This window comes from Myotis nattereri (genome assembly GCF_964212035.1).
Source record: "Myotis nattereri genome assembly, chromosome: 9".
Lineage (NCBI taxonomy): Eukaryota > Metazoa > Chordata > Mammalia > Chiroptera > Vespertilionidae > Myotis > Myotis nattereri.
This window is the reverse complement of record NC_138084.1, coordinates 30,245,561-30,268,768: the sequence shown is the minus strand read 5'-3', so window position 1 is coordinate 30,268,768 and position 23,208 is coordinate 30,245,561. Positions and strand designations below refer to the sequence as shown.

Genomic DNA, 23,208 nt, shown 5'->3' with positions numbered 1-23,208 from the left:
TCTGGGCTGGCAGAAAAGGTAGGATGGGAGACATGTCAGAAGTGCCACCGGAGGACACACAGCGTGGCCTGAACTGGGACAGTGACTGGCGATGGGAGAGAAAGCATAAGAGTGGAAAGAGTTGTGCCAGACAAAGCTTCGGTATTGAGGGTGCCGTGGAGAACCTGGAAGGCACAGTCCTTAGCCTCGTACAGCTGAAAATCCACTGGGGAAATAGCCATTAGACAAAGAGCCAAATGGACAGATGCAATGTTATAAATGCTGAGAGGTGCTATAAGAAAAAGTAACAAGGGGGCATCTGTAATACTTTCAACAATAAAGATCAATTTTTAAAAAGCATAGAGTGTAATGACAGATGATCATGGGGTATGAGTAGTTAACCAGGTGTGGAGAGGAGGAGGCTGAGTTTCTACACGGAGGGAATTACAAAAATGAAGAGGGCTCTGGTGGCCTAGAGGGAGCTAGTGTGCAATTAGGGAAAGGTGTCCCTCCTTCCCGAGGACACTGCCGTGCACAAGGCAGCTACTACTGGACTGCAGCCCCACTCACTGCTCAGCCAGGTGCACTTGTGCAGTGAGCAGCCTGCATAATCGTCACGTGGAAGAGGCAATAAAGAATATGCAGCCCACCAGATGCAGTGGAAAGGAGTGGGCAAGCCTGGCGAGAAAAATGAGCAAGAGGGGGAAGGCAGAAGAAAGAGGAGATGAGGTGGGAGATCAATACAAACATGATGATGGTGCTGCTGCTGAACAACAGTTGGTCCTAGCTCAGGTTTTTTCTCATGTATAAGATACTACTTAAATCCTCTCCACACACCTCACCACTGTTAAAGGGAAATGTTAAAATGTGAGACGGTGTAATGTTTGTGTTTACACGGCCCATAGTTATTTTTTACAGACAACATTTAACAGCAGGTTTTAATTCATACGGAACTTCCCCAGTATCAGGGGCGCGTGAGTCCCAGATGATGTCAATGGCTGCATGATTCCTGGGATCTAAGCCGGCTGTGCTACTGACCAGTTTTGAGATCCTGGGGATGTGGCTTAACCCATCTGGACTTGGGCTTTCTCTCTGTGGAAGAGATTAGTGAGCTCAAAAGGTATGTTCTGAAATTCTTTAGTAATTCACTCAAAGCATTTCAGAAAAAGATAAATGAAGCACTTTTTTTTTTTTTTTTTTTTTTTTTTTTTTTTTTTTTTTTTACAGATAAGGGAACTGGGACCATGACAAATAGATTTTTCTCAGCGTAAGCAAGTAATTTATAACCTCCTGCTTTACTGATCCTCCTTTTACTTTTCTCTATGTTTTATTGAGATATAATCCATATACCATAAAATTCACCCTTTTAGAGTGTCCAATTCAGTGGCTTCTGCTATATTCCCAATCTTGTGCAACCATCCCCACTAATCTATTTTCATTTCTATGGGTTTGCTTCTTCCGGGCAATGGAATCACACACGATGTGGTCTTTTGTGTCTGTCTTCTTTCACTTAGCACAATGTGTTCAAGGTTAATCCATGTTGTAGCATTTATCAGTACTTCATTCCTTTATTTTGCTGAATAATATTCAATTGTATAGATATGTCACACTTGGTTTATCCAGTCATCAGTTGATAGATATTTGGGTTATTTCCATTTTTTAGCTGTTATACATACTGGTGCTAGGAACATTGACCTGCAAGTTTTGGGGTAAACATATGCTTTTAATTCTTTTGTGCATATACCTAAAAGTGAAATTTCTGGGTATATCATAACCCTATGTTTAAATTTTTGAGGAACTGCCAAAGATTCCCCCAAAGCAGCTGCACCATTTTACATTCCTATCAGCAATGTATGAGGGTTCCAATTTCTCCACATCCTAACAACACTGTTATTGTCTTTACTGTAGCCATCATCCTAGTGGGTGTGAAGTGGTATCTCCTTGTGGTTTTGATTTTGCATTTCCCTAATGATTAACGATGCTGAGCACTTTTCCTGTGCTTTTTGGCCATGTGTATACAGCGGGGCCTTGACTTACGAGTGTCCCAACTAACGAGTTTTTTGAGATATGAGCCGTCTCTCGGCCGATTTTTTGCTTTGAGTTGCGAGCTAAAATTCGGGTTATGAGCCAGCTTCAGATACCCCACCGCTAGTTGGCGCAGCGAATGTCACAGTGAATGCCACAACATCCGCCCAGCATCACGTGTCTCACCCGTTCACTTTATGATTTGACATACGAGTAATCTGAGTTACGAGCTCCATCACGGAACGAATTAAACTCGTAAGTCAAGGCCCCACTGTACCTTCTTTGGAGAAATTGAGCTTTTTAATCCTTTGTTCATTTTAAAATTAGGTTCTTTGTCTTTTTATTGCTGTGATGAGTTCTTCATACATTCTAAATACTGGACTTTTACCAGATATATGATTTGCAAATATTTTCCATCATCTTCTGCATTGTCTTTTCACTTTCTTGCTTGTTTGCTTTCTTGAAGCACAAATTTGTTTTTTATATTTTGATAAAGTCTAATATGCCCATATTTTCCTTTTGTTGCCTGTGTTTCTGGGGTCTTATCTAAGAAACCATTATCTGATCCAAGTTCTTCTAAGAGTTTTATAGTTTCAGCTCTTACTTTTAGGTATTGGATCCATTTTTAGTCCATTTTTGTAAGTGGTAGGACAAAGGAATCCAACTTCATCCTTTTGTACGTGGATATCAGGTGTCCCCACACTATTTATTTGTTGAAAAAAAAACTGTATTTTCCCATTGAATTGTTGTGGCACCCTTGTAAAAAATTAATTGCCCATAAATGTATGGGTTTATTTCTGGACTCTCAATTTTATTCCACTGATCTAAATGTCCATCCTTATGCCAAACATACAGTCTTAATTGTTGTAGTTTTGTAGTACGTTTTGAAATCAGGAAGTGTAAGTCCTTCAACTTTTTTCTTTTCCAAGATGTTTCAGCTATACTGGGTCCTGTGCATTTCATGAATGTACCTTTAAGTAGCTTGTCCTGGTGAAATTTTCAAGAACCAAAAACCTTGCCGGGTACAATATGGCATGAAAATGTAAAGCAGGTTCTTTTTGGTGCCCAGAAAAAATAGTTATAGGTGGGTATGCTGATTTTTTTCATTTCCTGTCATTTCTTATGCAGCTTTTACATAATAAATGTTGTTTTGTTCACTGAACATCATTCTGTAATTGCAAAAAAAAAATGTTGCAACTATTCGGGGGAGCATTATGAATGCGTCTCTGTAACCATAACTTATGTAAAAAGCATTATGTAGGTGTGTCCGGCAGTTAATAAAAATATTAAGCTAGTTTCCCTGGATTTTTCATGTTTATAATAATTGTGAGCTTTTTAAAATTTGCATCTGGTCCTGATTTCTTTTCTAAGTCTAAATAAATATTCACTTTTATGCCCAACTTTCTAGTCTTTTTTTTTTTTAAGAGTGACTCCCAGATGTCTAAACTTCAGGCCTCACAAAACCTGGGCCCACCCCTGCACACTGCTGACCATGCTTACCTGCAGACTGACTCACACACAGGCGCCCACCAGGAACACACACAGGAGAACCCACAGGACTCCTATCAAGGGAGTCAAAGAGGGAGGAAGGCTCTTGGGATAGCCACGCATCTCCAGCAGCTTCTGGGAGAACTCTGTGGCCCCTGCCCAGTCCTTCTGGGGATGCCCTTGCAAAAATGCCCACACCCACCTGCTTTCCCTATGCACCTGCAACCCTGGCACCCTCATGCATCCTTCACCACAGCCATCATTGTTTCTCACTGCCCTCCCTCACTCCCATGGCCAGCAGCAAGAGGCACTGAGACCCTATCTTCCCCAAAACTAAGCCTAGGCAGGGCTGATGCTCTGCCCCTGGGCCATGCTGACACTTTGAGGGGTGGGCGTTGCTGAGAAATGGCAGGAACTCATGGGGGTAAGGGCTGCTCACAAAGGGTGTGGAGGGGTGGCCGTCCAAGAGAAGGGACGTAGGGGAAGGAGAGGAAGTTCAATGAGAGACACTATCTCATTTAATCCTCACAAAAGTGTTATTTCTTTTATGCAGACTAGGAAACAAAACCTAGAGGTGAAAGTGGCCAGTTTACACAGCTAGTAAGCAACAAAATGATATTTCTAACCAAAGTTGAGGACATTTTACCCCCCAGAAGACATTTGGCAGTCTGTAGCCCCTGATGGTCATGACTGGGGAAGGGATTCTACTGACATCTAGTGGGTAAGTGGTCAGGATGCTGCTAAGCTTCCGGCAATGCACAGTACAGCCCCCACCACAAAGGATTATTGGGTCCGAAAAGCCAGCGGTGCAGAGACTGAGAAACCCAGGCCTACCACTTCCCCAGAGTATTCCTCATCTTGGCTCCTTTCTCAAGTTCCCCGGTTCTAAGAGATCTGGGACCCACTTGCCCAGGGGTTTCAGGAAGGAACAGCTCAGCACCTACACATTCCCAGGTTAGGGACCAGGGTCCGTGCCCAAGCTAAGGGTCCGGCAGCCACAGTCACCAATTTCCCACTATTCCACCTGCAGATTCACTCTCCCCTGCCCATTAAAGGGAGGGTTCCTGTCTGGGGAGAAAATGCCTGTCAGTCCCATTGTTTACTATCATCCCAAAGCCTACTCTGTGTCCAGCTTAGGTTAGCTTCCGGATGTAGCCACAAGATGGCACCCCAACCCACCAGGTATGCTAAGGCTCTGGGCCTGGGAGAGCAGCATATAAGATGTGCCAACCTGGGCAAAGGCCTGGGGGCTGGCCTTGGGCCAGTTCCAGAGCCTAGCAGGGATAGATCAAAGGCCTGCAAGTGCCAGGTGAGGACATAGGCCAAATTTGGCTTCAGGACTCCCTTCACTTTTTTTTCTAGTCCAGCCCCAGTTCAAGTCCCACCACCGATCTTCCTGGAACCCAGCAACCCCTCCCCTCTAGTCTGAACAAGGGAAATTCCAGAGCTGAGGTGTTAGTATAGGGCTTATTGTTATTCAGAGCCAATGATAAAGAAACTGAGGCATAGGGAATTCGAGTAACTTGCCCAAGGTCACAGCTAGTCAGGGGTGGAGCTGGGATGTGACCCAGGCAGTCTGGTTCTATACTCGTACCCACTGAACACCAACCATTTCATCAGTGCACTGCCCCCCGCCCACCCCACGCCACTGATCCTAAGGACCCTAGCACGGGACCACAAACTTCCCTCTCCGAAAGGGAGGGGGCAAATGGCTATGAGTGTGTGTGTGTGGGGGGGGGGGGGAGCACTCCTCAAGAATGAAGAGGAGTGAGGCTCTTGGCTGGGCTGAGGGTCTGTGGTTAGTGGTTGTGGGTGAGAAGCTAAGGCTCCATCAGCAATTCCTCCTCCCACCCCCTTTTCTCTGGGGCCTTTTTCCTGCTTGTCCTGTCGTGCCCTCTTGGTTTTTCTGGGCTTTCTGCAAATGCCAGCCTTCTTACAGTGTGAAGAGGGTGTGAGAAAAAAGACTTTTATGTCCCTGCTTAGGACAGAGAAGGGGGGGGGCATTCTTTGAGGCCTGCGCTGGGGGTGTCATCAAGGACAAAGGTGAGAATCCGAAAGTGGGACAGTGTGGGGTACCTCGGGGCAGCTCCCCTCTCCCACCTGGGCGGCTCTTCTCTCTGAGCCTTCTCCGCTGGCCTCAGAGGGGCTGGGTTTTAGGATGTGATGGACACCCTTTGACACTCCCCTGCCCTCCAACCCTGGCCTGCTTCTTTTTCTAGCACATTCTGCAGGACCAGGCCCGACCAGAGCTCCTAGTCACCCAACCTTCTCACCCGACCTCCCCCCTCTTAGGAGCCCTATGCCTCTCTGTCTTTCCCCCTTCTTCTCTCCACCATCTGGGCATATTTCAGCTTCCCACTGTGACTCACCATGGGTAGTGGCCTGAGTGGGCTCCACACTGACTCCCTGAGAGGCCCTGACTAAGTCCTTCCCCCTGCCTCGGTCTCAATTAAGGACTCCAGACTCCTGTGGCCTCTGACACTGGGACTCTAGGACCCTGGCCCCTCTCCTGGCCTTTCTCAGATCATCCAAGCTCTGAATGAGGAGCTCCTGGGCCCTGGGCACTGGGGAGGGAAGCAAACAAGAAACATGCCCGGAGGAGCTGATCTCACTTTTTGGAAACAAGATGAGCTACAGTGAAGGTTGCAGAGTTAACCTGGATCCCAGGGGGTCCTGCAGGAGAAGGAAGGGATGGAACCCTGGGCCCTGTGGCTGTCAGGACCACAGAAGGTTTCCTAGGAGGTAAAGAGGGGTGATTGTCTGGCTGGAAGGAAGGTTTGGAAAGGCTCTTTCTCGCTCTCCCCATCCTGATTTCTCCCAGCCAGGTGTATGCATGTCTCCGTCCCTGTGGGTCTCTCCTTTTCTTTCCTTCTTAGGTCTCCATTTTCCTATTGTATCACCTCATTGCTTTGGGGCAGGGCTTTCTGAGAGCCTGTGTGAGGAGATCTAACTTCCGGCCAAGCTGAGCCACAGCAGGTGGTGAGGGGATGGGGCTCACTGGCTGGGCTGAGAGGGAAACTCCAAGCCCTCTCATCCCTGCGGGATTCTGAGATTGCAGGGGGAATGGCTCCCATTTAGAGGAATAACACAGACCAATCTCTGAGGGAGGACTGGCCCCTCCGTCCTGGCCCCATACTCCAGCCTTCTCTCTAACTCTGCCCATCTCCACCCGTTTCTGCCCTAACTCTGCCTGTCTCTTGTCTCTCCTCTTGTCCTTCTCTCCTATCCCTCATCTCTTGCCCCGCCCCTGGCCTCTCTCCAACCGTCTCTACTCCTCCAAACCTTTCCCCCACCACTCACAGATTTCCCTGGGGCAGGGCTGGGATTCCCCTGGCCAGGAGAGGAGAGAGATGCCAGCAGCACAGCTTTGTCCCTAGGCCCACAACAGAGTCTGCGGGTCAGTGTCAAGGGACAGCTGTCCGCACAGTTAGCAAGTGCCGACAGGTAAATACGAGTCTCGTGTCTTCTTAATTAAATCGCCCTTTGCCCAGGCAGCCTTGTGTTCGATTGAGCTGGGCTGAGATCAATAAGCCTCTTTCCCAGCACAGCCACCCCTGGAGCTGGGCCTGACCTTCCCAGCCCTGTCCAGGCCGACCTGCCCACTCCCCCCCCCCACCCCCACCCCCAGCCTGGGCGCCCCTCGAGGGCAGGCTCTCCTGTGCTCCTGTTGCCCAGGACAGAGCCTGGAACAAGCAAGGAGTAAAGGAGTGATTGCTCGATTGAGTGAACGGAGGCACTGGCAGCAAACATGGGCCAGGAAGGCTCAGAGGCCCAAACTGCTACTCCCACCCCCACCCCCAGGGTCATCTTTGAAGCTGTAGGGATCACAGCAGGCAGCTGCTCCCATCCAGCCCCAGACCCAGGGCAGCTGAAGTCCTGCCGTGAGAGGAGGGATTGTCAACCTTCAGGACCACCTTCTGACCTCTAAGGGTATACAGTGCCCCTCTCATAAGGGATCCCCATAAGGATCCAGGGCTAGTGAGGGAGAATCAGTGAGCGGGATCAATACGGTAGAATGTGTGGCACTCACAGGAGACTAGGGTCAGCCTGCAGTTATGAAAGGCCGGGGTCAGTAGGGGTCAAAAGGGGTTAATAAGCATCCTGGGTTATTGGATTCTTAGTAGAGAGCTTAGGGGACAGCATGTGTGTTATATGTATGGAGGTGGGGGAGACATTTTGGGGTCCATGCGAGAGGGTACCTTTGAAAGGATCATGTGGGCTTCAGCTCCCGTGGCCAGGGCCAGTATTAAAGGGTTGCTTGGAGCGGTGTCTCTCATAGGGATGGGGCCTCTCTGTCCACTAGGGCTTAAGACAGTCCCCAGTTTGAAAAGAGAAGGGCAGGTGCGACACTCCTCTCACCTCAGTCTGACCTGGGGAGGCTGACCTAGACGTCTCCTGGAGCCCTCGTCCATCCAGTGGCTTTCCCTCCCCGAAAAGTGAAGCGTTGGCAGGTGCCCGGGAGCCGCAGGAGCCGTGCCGGGAGGGCGCCCCCAGCGCCGGGGTTGAGGGAGGCCCAGCTCCTTGCGGGGCTGGGAGGGGGCGCGGAATCAGGGCTCTTTAGGACCCAGCGCGGCGCCTCCCTCCGGGGGCGAGTGCGGCTGCGCGCGCCGTTTGCCCGTGTCCGGAGAGCGGCGGGCTGGACGCGGACCGCGCGAGCGAGCAAGCGAGCAAGAGAGCCAGGCAGCAGCCCGGGCGGCAGCAGCGTCGCGGCGGCGGCCGCTCCGCGCCTCACCACCCCGGCCTCGCCTCGCCGCGCCCCGACCTGCCACCCCCACCTCCCCGGCGCGACCACCGCAGCCCCCTCTCTTCGGCCGGCATCGCCAAGCGCCTGCCTGGAGCAGGGCGCGGAGCGCGGAGCGCGGAGCGCAGAGGCACCGGAGCCAGTGCCCGCGGGCCCCGCAGACCGAATCCAGCCGGGAGAACCCCCGCCGGGCCCCGCAAGGCTCCACAACTGGGAGCTGTCCCTTCAGCACCGCAGCCGGAGTCCGAGCGCAGCCCAGCGGAACCCCAGCTTGAGCCGGAGCGCAGCGCTCCACGGCAGCCGCACCGAGCAGCGTTCCCGTGCCCCTGTCCAGGGGCCCCGCCATCTCCTCCAAGAGGCGGGGAGAAGGAGCGAGCAGGGCGGGCAGGCGGGCAGGCGCGCCCGCCACCGGGGGGAGCAGGCAGCCAGGCAAGGAAAGAGGGAGGGGGCCGGAGCCCGCCCTGCGCCCCTAGCTGCAGCCCAGCCACGCAGGGAGGAAGGCAGCGGGCATCCATCTCCCCCGCGCCGAGAGCGCGCTGCGGCGACCACTGCACAACGGAGCGCCAATTTCCCCTCCACCCCTCCTCCTGGGGGCTGGTCTATCTGCCTGGCTCTGGGAGCAGCTGACCTTACCCTCAAAAGCTTTGTGTCGCTTTCTACATTTTCTCGCTGAGATGGGGACGGGAGCCCGGTCCCCCCACCCTCTTTTCCCTCCTCCCGGGGCTCGCCGCTGAGCGCCCACCCCTCCCTCTCTTCCTCGTTCCCTCTCTCCCGCCCTCCTTTCCTCCTCTGCCTCCTCCGCAGCCGGACCAGCTCCCTCCTACATCTGGCGCCTAGAGACCCTTGGGATCCCGCACACACTCACTGCCCTGGACCAGCACCCGACAGAAACCTCCCTGAGGGGCTTGGGTCGCCAGAGCCGCTGATCTCTGTCCCCTCCAACCCCCCACCCCCGACGGCTGGGGGGAGAGGGGAGGAGGCCGCGCGCCCCCTCCCCGGCGCCAACTCCCCCTGGCGGCCGCTCCCATGGGTGTCGCTGGGCCGCGCCATGCCTAAGGGGGCGCCGCGATGGGCCAGGGGGACGAGAGCGAGCGCATCGTGATCAACGTGGGCGGCACGCGCCACCAGACGTACCGCTCGACACTGCGCACGCTGCCCGGCACGCGGCTCGCCTGGCTGGCGGAGCCCGACGCCCACAGCCATTTCGACTATGACCCGCGCGCCGACGAGTTCTTTTTCGACCGCCACCCAGGCGTCTTCGCGCACATTCTGAACTACTACCGCACGGGCAAGCTGCACTGCCCGGCCGACGTGTGCGGGCCGCTCTACGAAGAGGAGCTGGCCTTTTGGGGCATCGACGAGACCGACGTGGAGCCCTGCTGCTGGATGACCTACCGCCAGCACCGGGACGCGGAGGAGGCGCTGGACAGCTTTGGCGGTGCGCCCCTGGACAACAGCGCGGACGACGCGGACGCCGACGGCCCTGGAGATTCGGGCGACGGAGAGGACGAGCTGGAGATGACCAAGCGCCTGGCGCTCAGCGACTCCCCGGACGGACGGCCCGGCGGCTTCTGGCGCCGCTGGCAGCCACGTATCTGGGCGCTCTTTGAGGACCCCTACTCATCTCGCTACGCCAGGGTAAGGGACACTTACCCATCGGAAGATGGGGCGGGGTGGGGGGGTGTTCGATAACTGGTACCTAGTGAGTCAAAACTGAAAGGGGGTGCGTGTGGTGTGTGTAAGAGAGGGGGTGATTTTTTTTCGAGGGTGACTGGTTTTGTATGTAGTAAGGTCTGTGTATTTCCGGATGTAATATGTATGAGCGAGTATGAATGGGTGTGTTTGTGTGTGCATATTTATGTAAGTGTGGTGGTGTAGATTTGGGTGGGTAAAGGAAGTAGTGAGAAGGCATGAGCATGTGCGTATGTTTGAGTGTGCAGGAGTGCCTGTGCGTGCATGTGTGTGTCTGCAGATGTACATGGTGAAGGTCTGACCTCCCCTTTGGGTTTAGGTGTGGGGAGGGAAGCTGGGCACCCTTCCCTCTTCCCAGGTAAGGGCATCTGGGGCCAGCCAGGGCCCATGGACAAGGGCTGGAGGCCTGGGTCTGCTGCTTGAGATGGACCCCCTCCCTCCCCAGGGAGCAGCCTCAGGCCATTCTGAGGAGGTGGTCAGCGGGGGATCTTTATGGTTAATCACAGGCTTGGAAGTTGGTGTGGGACTCAGCTGTGGGGAGGTGGATATGACTCCTCTGAAACCTGCTCCTGGGCACAGAGGCTGTCCTTCTTCCTGGTCAAAAGGGCAGGGCATTGGAGGGGGCCGCTGGCCTTATGCCTGGACCTGTCAGGGGCAGAGAGGGGGTGTACAGGGGGAGCCTACAAGGAGGAAGTCTGTGAGGGGGTGGGTCTGTCTTCACCAGCCACTCCTCTTTCCTGACCCCAGTTTGTTCAGGGGAGAAAGGGCACCTGACCTTGGCCCGCAGGTGGCCTCTCGGGATCCGTTTCCTCATCTGTAAAATAGGAGAGGGGTGGGCTGGTGACTTCTAAGGGGTTTTGCTACTGAACTAAGCCCAAAAGGGAGACACTGGTAGCAGCCACCTCCCTTGAAAGAGATGACCCCTGCCTGCACTGGACTCTGTCCTCAAGAGGCCTGATGGAGCCTGAGGCATGAAGGAGAGGGTCAGAGGTAGTCATTTAAAGCAGAGCCCCTCCCCCATCCATAGCCACCCCCAACCCCCTACCTGGCAAATCGCTGACTTTGCCCACTCTTTCTTTACTGCTCCACAGGCCTTCCCTTCCGCCCATTAGAACTGAGGGGGTGGGGAAGATGGGGCGGGGGGAGGGGGCAGGAGTGTCTGCGGAGCTGCTGGGGATCATCAGTGTGGGAAGGGGCTTGGGGACACTGAGGCGTCCACAGCAGAAAAAAGCTGTGTTTAGGCACAGGCCTGGTAGATTTGTTACTGAGATAAACACTCAGTGTCTTAGCATCCTTTTCGGAGGGGTTAGGAGGTCAGAATGTTATACATTAAATCCTACAATAGATGTGTGTGTGGTGGGGGCGGGGGCGGATAACAGGGAGAGGGCCAAACTCCTCATGCTGCCCCGAAGGACCCTGTCCAAGGTCACCCAGGGAGCTAGAAGCTAAGCAGGACTAGAAGGAGGTCTCCTGGGACCTCATCCTCCAAAGAGGTGCCATCCTGCTGGCCACCTTGGGCTCATCTTTAGGGCTCTGACCTATGTCCCTGGGTTTCAGAATTGGCAGGGGTCATGTGGGGCAGGTTCCAGCCCCCTCCCCTGTCCATCTTCTCCCACGAAACATTCGTAGGCTGTGGGGTGGACTTCATCCAATGCAGATAAATGGGCTGGCAAGTGGTTTGGAGACTTGTTGGTGTACAAAACCTTATTTAAAAGTCCTGATTCTATCAAGTGTCCGTTGAAGAGCAGACTTGGAGGGAAAGCTGGGTAGTAAAGGGGAATAGAGATAAATTGGAAGGTGCCCTCCCACCCTGCCGATCAATGCTACTGCCTTCTCTCCCCAGTAGCCTCATAGAGTCGTTCCAACTTCCTTAGGTGACAGAGAGGACACTGGGGCCCACAGGGGGAGGGACCTGCCCAAGGGCACACAGAACCGAGGGCAGAGCCTGGATTAGAACCCAGGCCTCCTGCCGCCCTCCCTCCAGCAGGCCTCGCTGCATTGCGCTGCCTCTCTGCGGCTCATCTGCGCAGAGACCAGCGGGCTGCCCTCCCTCCCTCCCTCTCCATCTTTTCTCTGCTGCTGCTGCCGCCGCCGCTGCCGTCACCTTTGTTTACCCCTCCCCCACAGGGGCCCCAAGCCTCCTCAAAGTGGTGGGATTTCCTTTTTTTTTTTTTTTTTTTGTAGATTTTAGGCCAAAATCCTGTATGTGTGTGACATTGTATATGTGTGTAAAAGAAACGCTGCAGGTGTGAGAGGATCTGTGCAAGAGAGATTCTTTGTGGCTGTGAGAGACTCTTTATGTGTGTGAGAGACTGTATGTGAATAAAAATATGTGTGAGGCTCAGGGTGTGATGGTGGTGTGTGTGATGAGACTGACTGTGAGATCCTGTGTCTCTACCAGAGAAATTCCGTGTGAGAGTGAGAGACAGATTGTGTGTGTTTTGAGAGATGGACTTAGCGTGTGAGAATGAGACTGCGTGGGGGGGGAGTGTGTATATGAGGAAAAGAGACTATATGTGTAAGAGAGATATTGTGTGTGTGTGAGAGAGAGAGAGAGAGAAAGAGAGAGAGAGAGAGAGAGAGAGAGAGAGAGAGAGAGAGAGAGAGAGATTCTTGGGAGAGCTGTGAGACTTGAGGTGAGTGTGAATGCACTGATGTGTAAGGCTGTGTGGGGTGGGGAATCTATGTGTGATACAGACTGTGTGTGAGAAACTGTGTCCGTGTTGGTGTGTGTGCTTGTATGTGATGTGAGAGAGACCTTGTGGTGCCTGGGTGTGAGTGTTCCTGGAGGAAGATGAAAGCGCAGGCCAGCTTCCTGCCTGCTGCCTCGATCTCCTGGGACCTCTGAGCCGCCTTAGTGAGCGGTTTTGCTCCTCATTTCCCGTCAGTAGAAAGACTCTGTAGCCCTGGCCAGTTGTTGCATGGGCCAGGTGGTGAGGCAACTCACCCAGGCCTTGGCATTGTCTCTGGAAGATAGGGGCTCCTTGGCTGGGGTGGGGGGTCCCATCTCTTTAGTGGTGACAGAGCAGCTGGTTCCCTGGCCTTCTCTCCTGTGGTTTTCTGGGTACCCAGGCTGAGGGGTGAGGGGTGGGGAGGTGAGCTGGGACACAGTGAGCCCAGCTGGTATTCTGGGGCAAGGGGTGAAGGAAAGGATGACGATGCCACTGTGGGGCGAGGGCTGTGCGGGAGCTTCCTGGGACTGGGAGAGTAAGAACTGTCCCAGAGGAGGTGATGCAGGGGGAAGCTTGGAGGGACAAGTAGGAATTGGCCAGGCAGATGGCCGGGAACAGCAGTCCCAGCATGCAAAGCCGTGGGAGGTGTGGGAGCAGGCAGGATTGTGTTGGGGCCGGCCTGCCCTCCTCTCTTCCTTGGGGGCAGGTGCAGGTCTGAGGCCTTTGGCTTTAATCTATGATTTGCATGTTTCCATCAGGAACATTGTTCTGTGTCAGGTCAGGGCCAGTGGTGGGCCCTGTGCTGGAGAGTATCCCGCGTGTGTGTCTCTGTGTGTGTGTTGACATCTGTCCCCTAGAGTCACTTGACCTTCCAAAATGATGAGCAAATGCCAATGGAAACCCCTCCTCCATCCGCCCCACTGCCCACCTCTCCTCCAACTCTAGGTCTTTGTCACTCTGTCTTGTCCCCACCTCCATGGGACCTGCTGTGGTCCAATGCCTCCTCAACTCCCTGGGAAGGAGATTCACCTAGTGGCTGGGATGAAGAGCCCAGCCAGAGATTTCTGTTTCTCCCTTGGGTCCCAGCTGACACCGGACTCTTGAAGCCTTGGCTTGTCAGGCAGAGGGCCTGGGGACAGAGCTGTGATCAGGGTCTTTCCAGGTAGCTTGCCCCTCAACCCAGAGCCCATCTCCCCAGATCAGGAAACCCGTGAGCAGTGGTGAGGGAGCCACCCCAAGTGCTCCCTGCCACAGTGTATCCCCCATTAGGCGTTCTCTTTCCCAGGATGCTTTCACAGGTGTCCTCGTGTCTTTGAATGGTACCTTCAACCCCTTAACCCCAGCTCCCATCCTAGTAAAGAAAGGCACGAACCCAGCATCTCCTAGTCAGAGTCTCAGCCTCTTCACCCCTAAAATAGGCATAGCGATAGAACCCACATCCAGAGGGCTGTAGAAAGATTAACTGAGGTAATATGTGGGGAGCCCCGAGTCACAGGGCCTGGCATGCAGTAAGGGCTCAGTAAATGTTGGCTGCTGGTATTACTCCTATTAGTTGTATTATCATTTTACTTCATGATTTTCTAGACTCCATCCTTTGCCCTCTGTCTCCATGTCCACCCTCCTGCTTCAGGACACCACTGTTTCCCTCAGGCAACCTTTCCAACAGCTTCCTGACTGCTCTCCCACCTCCAGTCCCGGCACCTACAGTGCATTCTCCACTTGGCAACCACAGAGGACTCTTCAACTCACAAATCTGACAGCTCACCTCCTTGCCTGCTTAACACCCTTTATTGCTCCCCCAGCCCATAGCTGCCTGCTCTTCAGTCTCCTCTGGCCTGGCTGTCCTCACCACTCCCCAAGCTCCAGCCACCCTGGCCTCATTTCAGTTTCTTGCATGTGCCAGGTCTGCCTGCCTCGGGGCCTTTGCATATGCTGTTCCTTCCGGCCCACTCTTTCCTCCTGGTTTGCCCCTCATCATCCTTCACACCCTGCTTCCAACATCAGGTCCTTGGCGATGCCTTCCCAGACTCCACAGGCTGGGTCAGGATTCAGAACCAGAATCCTTGCCTTCAGAGAAGCTAACTGGTTTGTAGTAAAGTGTTCATTAGCAGCCTTGCTTGATTCGGGTTTGTCTCCGCCTCCAGACGCTAAGCTTCTTACATAAGCAATAGGAGCCATTATTATGACAGATGAGGAAGCTGAGGCCCAAGGTCACAGGTGAGCAGGTTATTTGGGGGGCTGGTTCAGAAACCCAGGTCTCTAAATTCCTGCTCAGTAGCCTGGGAACCCCATCCACCTTAAGACACTTCAGGGAATGTTTGGAGTCTGGTGCTCTGGGGGCAGCGGTTTGTGCTCCCTAACTCTGGGCAGGAGATCTAGCATCTGCCAGAAGCTTTGGAGGAGATTAGCTCGAGCCTCCCCCCAACCCCACCCCACCCCACGTTGTCTCAGTGGTGGGGGAGGGGGTCTGGTGGGGACTCATTGCAGGGCCCGCTGCCTGGGCCAGGGATCTCAGGGAACTTCCAAGACAGCTGAATATAGTGCTACAGCTATTCTGAGCAGTCCCATGACCAGTGTATTCGCTCTGGACCAAAAGGTCAGGGCCTCAAGCCACTGTCTCCCATCAGCCCCCAGGCCAGTCTGGCCACCACCTGGGCCTGAGCTTCCCTTCCCTGGGTGCAGGCTCAGAGGATACTGTGTGTGTGTTTGGGGGGAGTGGGGAGTTAAGAAGTTACAGGGATTGCTGGCTGCCCAGACCTTATTCAATAGGGGAACCACTTGGGTGGGAGGGACCACCCTTCACATACATGGGACAATTGGAGCAGATGGGTGCCCCCAGCCCACCTCTAGCCACTATTCTTATCTAGGGGAGAAGAAACAGGCTCAGAGAAGGAAAGACTCTTGCCCAAGACCACACAGGAATCAGTGAGATTCAAACTCACACCCAAGACTCTTGGGCCAGGGTCTGGCCGTTTGCATTTCTTTTGGCGCTCAGCTTTCGAAGAACACCAAAGCTCACCTGTGGCATTCTTTTCCTCTTCCCTTTACTTCCTCCCCTGAGGGAGGGAGAATAAGCAGTTACCTGCCCTCCTACCTCTCTTCCCCATTCCTCCCTCAGGGCCCAGCACAGCTAGGTGAGACCACCACAGGTCAGTCCACCCAGATTCGCCAACATCCTGCTCTTATCATTCCCCAAGCAGGATTTTCCAGAACCCCCTTCTTTTCCTGAGTCACAACACTACTGTTTACTAAGGCATTTATTATGTGTCAGAAGCCTTAAGAGTTTAATTTACATATTCTCATTTAATTCTCACAAAAATCCCATGGAACTGTATTATTATTATTATTATTATTAGCCTGCCAATGGCACAGATGAGGCTGCTGAGTCGCAGAGAAGTTTAGTAACTTATCCAAGGTCACTTAGCTGACGAGTGGTAGAGCCAGCATTCAGACCTGGGTCTGCCTGCCACCAGAGTTCTTCCGTAACCACTGCTCAGTACTGCCTCCTGTCCCTTCCAAGGACGGTGGGGGTCTGTGGCTTGCTGCTGTGGCCCAGGTTTGGGTGTTTATCTGGTTCCTTCCCTCCCCCACCAAATACTCTTTCCCAACAACTCCGCCAATGGGAGTCCTGCCCAGCCATTGCTGGCCCCTGAACAATGGTAAGTGAGAGTTCAGCCTGGAGGGGCTAAGAGATGCCCTGGCAGCCCCAGGAAGAGGGTTTTCAGAAGGCGCCTCAAGCGACTCCCACTGCAGGCTCCATAATGCCCGCAGGGAGATGGCAGAGAGCTTGGGGAGGATCAGAAGTTATTCTGCACGAGGCGATGGATGGTAGCAGTGCTGGCTCCTCCTCAGCTTGGCATTCCAGGCCTTCTGCTCTGGAACCTACCATGTCTCCCGCTCCCTTCCGACAGGCTCCTCCCTGGCATCCTCATCTTCAGCCCTCACTCCAACCTCTGGCTTTTGCTCATCTCTTCCCCTCCATCAGTGTCCTTTCTAGTTTTTGTTGAACACGAAAGGTCCCCAATTCCTAGCCTGGCTACTCTGGCCCTTGATGCCCTCCTTTAAGAGTGAGGGATCTGGGTTGGGCACGGAGTTACCAGGCTTGCAGGATCTGAGGTCAGCTATGGAGGCTTGTGGCTGGGGACAGGCAGGTCCGCAGGACTAGGGACCTGCCCAGGTCTGTGGAGAGATGAGGCCACAGGCAAGGCCCCGGTTGCAGGCATCATGCAACTGAGCCGGATCAAGATCTGTAGCTAGGCCATCAAACCAACCAGCTTCCCTTGGGCAAGTTCCATGGTCCCTTCAGGCTGCAGTTTCTCCACCTGTAAAATACAGAAGTCATTCTAAATGACCATCAAGTCCCTTCCCAGGCCCAGCATTCCGGGAGTAGAGGAATTCTGGGCTTCAACTTCCCAGAGGCTCTGTGGGAGCCACGCTAGTTCTTCTCCAGCTCTCCTTCCTCCTCCTCGGCCCAGCTCTTCTCTAGGGCACCTGTGAACCCTCCTGGCAAGGGTGCTGATCCCAGGTGGTAGGAGCCCATGACAGCAGGGTCTGAAGAGCTTCCTCCTACACTCATTCAGGCTCCCTCAGCCTGCTCTCACCCATTCATTCAAGGCACAGTAATCACGCTCTGCTTGGGGTCTGTTCTGGCGCTGGGCCCCTAGGGGACATCCTGGGCAGTGTTTAGAAAAGGAGAGTATAGCGCCCCTCCCCCCAAGACCTACTCATTCAGAATCTGCATTTTTAACAAGAGTCTCAGATGAATCATCCGTTAGAGTCTGAGAAGTACTGATGTGGGCAACAGTTCCCAGTCGAGGGGAAGTGTCAGGATACAGAGAGGCCTGGACGGGTGCGTTCAGGGTAGCAAAGCTTCACAGGTGATTCTGACCTTTCCTGGTGCCCAAGACGTTGGCGTCAGTTAGGGTGATGGGCCTGGGCATGAGTCCCCAGGTCAGTAAATGGCAACTGTGTCCAGTTGCTCAAACCAGAAACCTTGCCATCATCCTGGCCTCTCTTTCTCTCACACCTCAGCAAATCCTGTGGTCTTCACGTTGAAAACTTACCCCGTCTCACCACCTTCACCGCTACCTTCCTGGCTGAAGCTGCATCTTCTGTCCCCTGGATGGCTGCAAACTGCTTCTGTCCTTGCCAGCACCTTCTCCACACCCTGGTTAGGGCCGTCCCGGTAAAACGCTAGTCAGACCGAGCCACCCCGCCCTGTCCCCCTCGGGGGAGGAACCCAAGTCCTCAAGAGGGTTATAAGGAGCCCCTGACGATCTCCACCGAGTCCCTGCATCCCACCCATCCCTCTGCTCCCCTGCCTCTCTCCTCCGGCTCATCCTGGCCTCCTTGGTTTCCACCAGCAGCTGCTCTGCTTCTGCCTCAGGACCTGTGCTCCTGAGATGCCTTCCTTGCGGGAGGCAGGGCCGGGGGGGGGGGGGCGGGGGGCACTTCCCCTCAGATTCCTCCCTCACCTGCAGGTCTGCACTCAGATGTCATTGTCTAGATCGCACCCTGCCATTCCCTTCCCCCCCTCATACTTTCCTGTTTTCTCCTTGGCATTCACTGCCATCTAAGTATGGTACTTATTTACCTTGTTTCTTGTCTGCTTCCCCCCACTGGAATGTGAGTCCCACGAGGGCATGGAATGCTGTCTCTTTTCTACATTGTTCTTTGCTTAGAACCTAGAACCGGGTCTGGCACATAGTGGGTGTGAAATAAATATTGATTGAAAGAATGATAAGGAGGCCACAGTTCAAGACGTAGGTCAGACATTGGCACATCACCTTTGAGCCTGTTACTGGTTGGCCCCCTCCTTCCTTGTCGCACCTAGAAACACAGACCCTCCATCCCGCAAGCCTGCAGCCCCCGACGGAGAGGCGGAGGCTGAGGCGGTACTGGGAGTGCTGGGTGCCCTCGTCAGGGCTCCACCTGCCGCTGTCACTGCCCAGGGCCAGGTGAGGCCCTTCACCCGCTGGCCCCTCCATCTCTCCAAACTTCTCCACGCGGCATCAGCCAAGCACCTCCAGCAGCCGTGGCTCAGAGGCTAACAAGCTGTTTTCTAAAACCAGGACGCACGAGCTCTTAGGATGGTGACATTGCAGGGACACTGAGTTCACGGGTCCACTCGGTCCAGCCCAACGCCCAAGTCCAACTCCCTTAGGACTCGTTTCCCCTGATGGCCAGCTAGGTTCTTTTTCTCCTTCTCCCTTCCCGACTCCTTCCCCGTCCACTTCCCTCCCTTCCCTCCCCCCTCCCATGGGCCCCTTTCCTCTACCAGTTGTGTTGGTGGGAAGTTGTAGGCATCTGTTGCTGGCGTTCAACACAGATTCTATCCCTCGAAGGCCTAGCCTGCGTTTCCCCCCCCGAATCCCCCTGCTTTGAGCCTTCGTTATGTCTTCAGTAGAAAGTGGGTGGGCTTCCCAGCCGCCCCCTCTTCCTGGCTATATGACCTGGTGCAACGACCTGGAGCCTTGTTCGGTCCCAAGAGCACAGCCTCTTGAGCCAGGAGACCTGCGTTCGAATCCCAGCTCGACCCCTTCCCAGCTGTGTGATCGTGGACCAATTCCCTAACCTGTCTGTGCCTCACGAGAAGGATATTAATAGCACCTGGCTCATAAGGAAGTCGTTAGGATTGAACGTGTTAAGCACTTCGCCTAGAACCCCGAACATCAGGGCCTAATTACCATGGGTTCCATTATTGTCTTCTTATCAGCGCTAGGTCTAAAAGGTCCAAGCAAACCCTCACCTGTCCCGTCGGCTTCCTTCTTTCTGCACTGACTCTCCCTTCAAATACCTCTCTGGGGGGTCCCCTCACCTACCTTGGCCCTGAGGGTTCCTCCTTCCAGTGTCGGCCTCCCAGGGGCCAGATTTCAGAGTGCCTGGCTTCTGCCTTGGTTCTGCCACAAATCTGCTGTGTGTCCTGGGCAGGTCACGGTCCCCTCAGAGCCTCAGTCTCCCCATCTGTGGTAATGGACTGCTCATCTGGGCTCTACCGTCCTGCCCTGTATTGGGGAATGAGAGAGATGAACGGTGGAACTTTCACCTACAGGTGGAGAGGGAGGGAGGGCCATTGACACCAGGCTGTGGTCATGGTCAGGCGCCAAGGCTGTGGTCATGGTCAGGCGCCATACTGACAAGTACGCCAGCATGGAGAGGCTGGCAGGCGGGGGTATGCACCACACCTCTTTGTAAGGGATGCTCAGGCACAGGGAGCAGTGGCAGCAGGAGCCTGGCAGACCCCAGGAGCTGCTGCAGGACAAGCGCTAGGGCTGGGGCTCCTACTGGTGCCAGTTGGTGGTACCCACCTTGGGGCTGAGCTGCCCTGCCACACCGACGCCAGGCGGGATGGGACGAGCTAATGTTAGCTGAGGTGACCCCAGACAGCTGAGCTCAGGAGGCTGCAGGGGCCAGCCTCGCTGGGCCAGGGATCAGATGCTGCTTCAGCCTGGGCCATGGCAGCCAGAGGAAACTTTCTCAAGCCTGTGCAGGGCCTCGGATGCCCCATCCACCTGACACAACCCAGACCCTGCTGGCCTGGCAGGCCTGATCCTGCTCACCCTGGCTGCGGCTCCAGTGCACAAACCCCTGGACTACTGCCCCTAATGTCTCCCTGACTTTACCTCTTTCCTTTCCTGTCCTCAGTGCAGGAAGGGACTTCTCTCCCCACGTCCCTACTCTGCACATAAAGAGTCTGTGTAGGTCCCCGGCCAGGAGCTGCTGTTAGTACTCATTCATTCAAAAAATATTTATTGAGCACTTACTAGGTAACAGATACTGCTCTAGAAGCTGGGAATAGAGCAAAGAATAAAACAGTCAAAAATACCTGCCCTTAACAAGCATATAATCTGGTGCAAGGAGAATAAAAAGAAGCAAATGGAAACATGGAATATAACGTGTGTCAGACGGTGAGGAGTGCATGGAGATATATAATGGAGGTAAGGGCCCAGGAAATCTGGGCGGTGGCAACTTCAACTAGGAGGGCAGGCAGGTGATGTTTCAGCGAAGACTAGAAGGAGGTGAGGGAGGGAGACATGACATCTGGGGGATAAAGGGAAATGCGACATGCCCCAAGCAGATGTATGCCTGGGGTTTAAGACACAGCAAGAGGCCAGTGTCCAGGGTCAGCCTTAGAGAGCCAGGGAACAGTGGCAGGTCAGAAAGAGCAGAGCGGGCCTACCCCTCATAGGGCCTATCCTGGGGCTCCCTGGGTTGCCAGTTCTTGGCTGTGTTCATATCTGCAGTCCCCTCCCCTGGCCACAGGGGCTGCGCAGTCTGGACCTCCAGGCAGCTGGGCCTCAGAGAGGGGGCCTCTATCATCTCCCTGGAGGAGATGGTGGGGCCACTCATGGCCACCACACACGAAGGGGTGAGCTGTTGTCCCCTGAGGGGGGCGTGCAGCTGGAGAGAAGTTGGTGAGGGAGCTGGAGGTGAGGGGCCGTTCCAAGACAAAGCCTGTGAGCAATTTCCATTCTCATAGCCCTCGGTGGCCGCTCACCTGGCTCTCACTCCAGCTGTGCTGAGAAGACGGTTAGTGTAGTGGTTAGCATAGCAGACTGGAGCCACACTGGCAGGTTCCACACCCAGCGGTGTGCCCTCTGCAAGCTTCAGCCACCTCAGCCGAGGGGGTGATCATAAGAGTCCCCACGTCAAGGGGCTGCTATGAGACCAAAAGAAATAAGCCACAGAAAGCCCTCAGCACAGTGCCTGGCACAGCCCAGTGTCCCATCAGGCACTGCTGTCATTCTCACCATTTGGCACGTGAGGCCTCTTTCTAGGATGCTCTGCAGACACTGGCCTCACACCCTGGAGGCTCTGAGAATAGGAACCTAATGTCTTCAGCGGCGGGGGGAGGGGGGGTCTGTGACCAGGGAGGCTTCAATGGTTCCCAGGGAGTGTCCTACCCCTGCAGGTGGTGGAATAGGGAAGTGAGACTCCCTTGGGCCTTGTCACCAGGACTGTGAAATGCTTCAGACCCCAGCCCCCCACGAAGGCCAGCGTCTCACACTTAGAGATTGATGTTTTATGCTCAACCTCAGGGGCTCTCTGAGCAGCTGTGAGAAACACAGTCACCTGCTGAGCTACCTCGAGCCAGCCAGAGCCCTGGGCTGAGGGCCAGCGACTGGGCTCCTGGAAGCGCATGTGGCTGTCATCTGCTCAGGGTTGCCCAGGGCAGTGTGCTTCTCCCCGTGTTGCCGTGGTGCTCCTAACTTGTCCCCTGACCAGTCCACACACCAGGAGCATGGCCCTTGTCCTTCTGCGCCTTCGTGTCTTCACCTATAAAGCATGCATAATGATGTCCCCTACCTCGCAGCAATGCTGGGAAGATCCACTAAGACCAGAGGCAGAAAGATCATTTGTGAGGGAGAAATATGGCTCGCTGCAGGGCCCTGTGCAGGAGGAGACCACCATCTCAAGGGCAGGGCGAGTGTTGAGAGGGGACATGGCAGAGGTGAGCGCACAGGCCTTGGACCTGGCTGGCCTGGGTTTTGGTCTTCCCGCTACCTCAGTGTGGGCTGGGGCAAGTGTCATCTGGCTGAGCCTGTTTCCTCCTGTGTGAATGGAGGGAGTCTCAGACCAGAGCCCCAGGATGGTGCCTGGCATACAGGGTGCCCTTACCAGGGGTCAGACCTGAGGCACCGTTGTCACCCTGGCCCTGAGTCCAGATTCCCCAGGGAGCTGGTATAATGAGGCCCTGGCTGAGCCACAGAGACAGGGAGCCCGCCGTGGAAGCCTTGTCCGATGGCCCCACAGTCTCGGGCGCACGAGCCACTGTCGCCAATGATATATTTAGCGACACAAAGGTCAGAAATGCCAGGAGCTGGCTTCCTTCTAGGCGGCAGGAGTCGTCTCTCCCGAGGCCTGGCTGTCACCATGCAGATAATTTTTTCCTGTCTGGCCGTCAGGGATCTGAGTAAAAGCCTCAGAGTGAGGAATCACTGTGGTTTGCCCTGGCTCACTGCGTCTTTCCATGGCCATTGGCCCTTCTCCAACACTGCTGTGCTGCCCTTGGGAATTCCAGCAGTCCTGCCTTTCCAGGTCACCCACCCTTGGCCTCCAGGCACATCAGCCGTGCCCCCAGCATGCTCTGGCTCCCCCTGCCTCCTGCCTTTGCCTATTCTGTTCCCTCCACTAATATGCCCTTTCCTCCACCTCTACATATCTGAATGGATCCTCCTCCAAGGCCAGCTTTGATGGCCCCTTCTGTCTGGAGCCTTTCCTGATTCTCCCCCTCCCGCTCCCCGAAGAGGCTGCTCTCCCAGAGAACTCTTCCTGCCCTTGACCCAGCTGACCTGTTGAGGTTACGTCTTCTGACAGCTGCAGCCTCTTAGAGGGCAAGGACCAGCTTAAGCAATGATAGTGCCTGTTACGTAACATAGAGCCAATCAATCTTGGCTGAAGCAGCATACTTCACAGCAGCCCTGTGAGGCAGAAGGATTCGATATTATCCCCATTGTATTGCCGAAGGAAAAAAATTCCCCAAGAGATTAAATATATTTCTATAAGACCACATGGTTAGTAACTGGTGAAAGGAGATTCGACCCCGGTCTTCTTTGGGGGATTAAGAAGGTAAATGAGCAGGGCCAGTGTTCCTTCCTGCCCTACTATGCT

The 23,208-nt window shown here is 54.5% G+C and overlaps 1 protein-coding gene across 2 annotated transcripts in view; it reads left to right on the top strand.

The window, feature by feature from the left end:
* The first annotated feature begins 8,136 nt into the window (after positions 1-8,136).
* KCNC1 (potassium voltage-gated channel subfamily C member 1) overlaps positions 8,137-23,208 on the top strand; it is a 41,819-nt gene continuing 26,747 nt past the window's right edge. For both annotated transcript variants that reach the window (XM_081099593.1, XM_081099592.1), the window contains exon 1: positions 8,137-9,871. In XM_081099593.1, the coding sequence (XP_080955719.1) occupies positions 9,302-9,871 (570 nt within the window). In that variant the 5' untranslated portion in view covers positions 8,137-9,301. The remainder of the gene's footprint in view (positions 9,872-23,208) is intronic.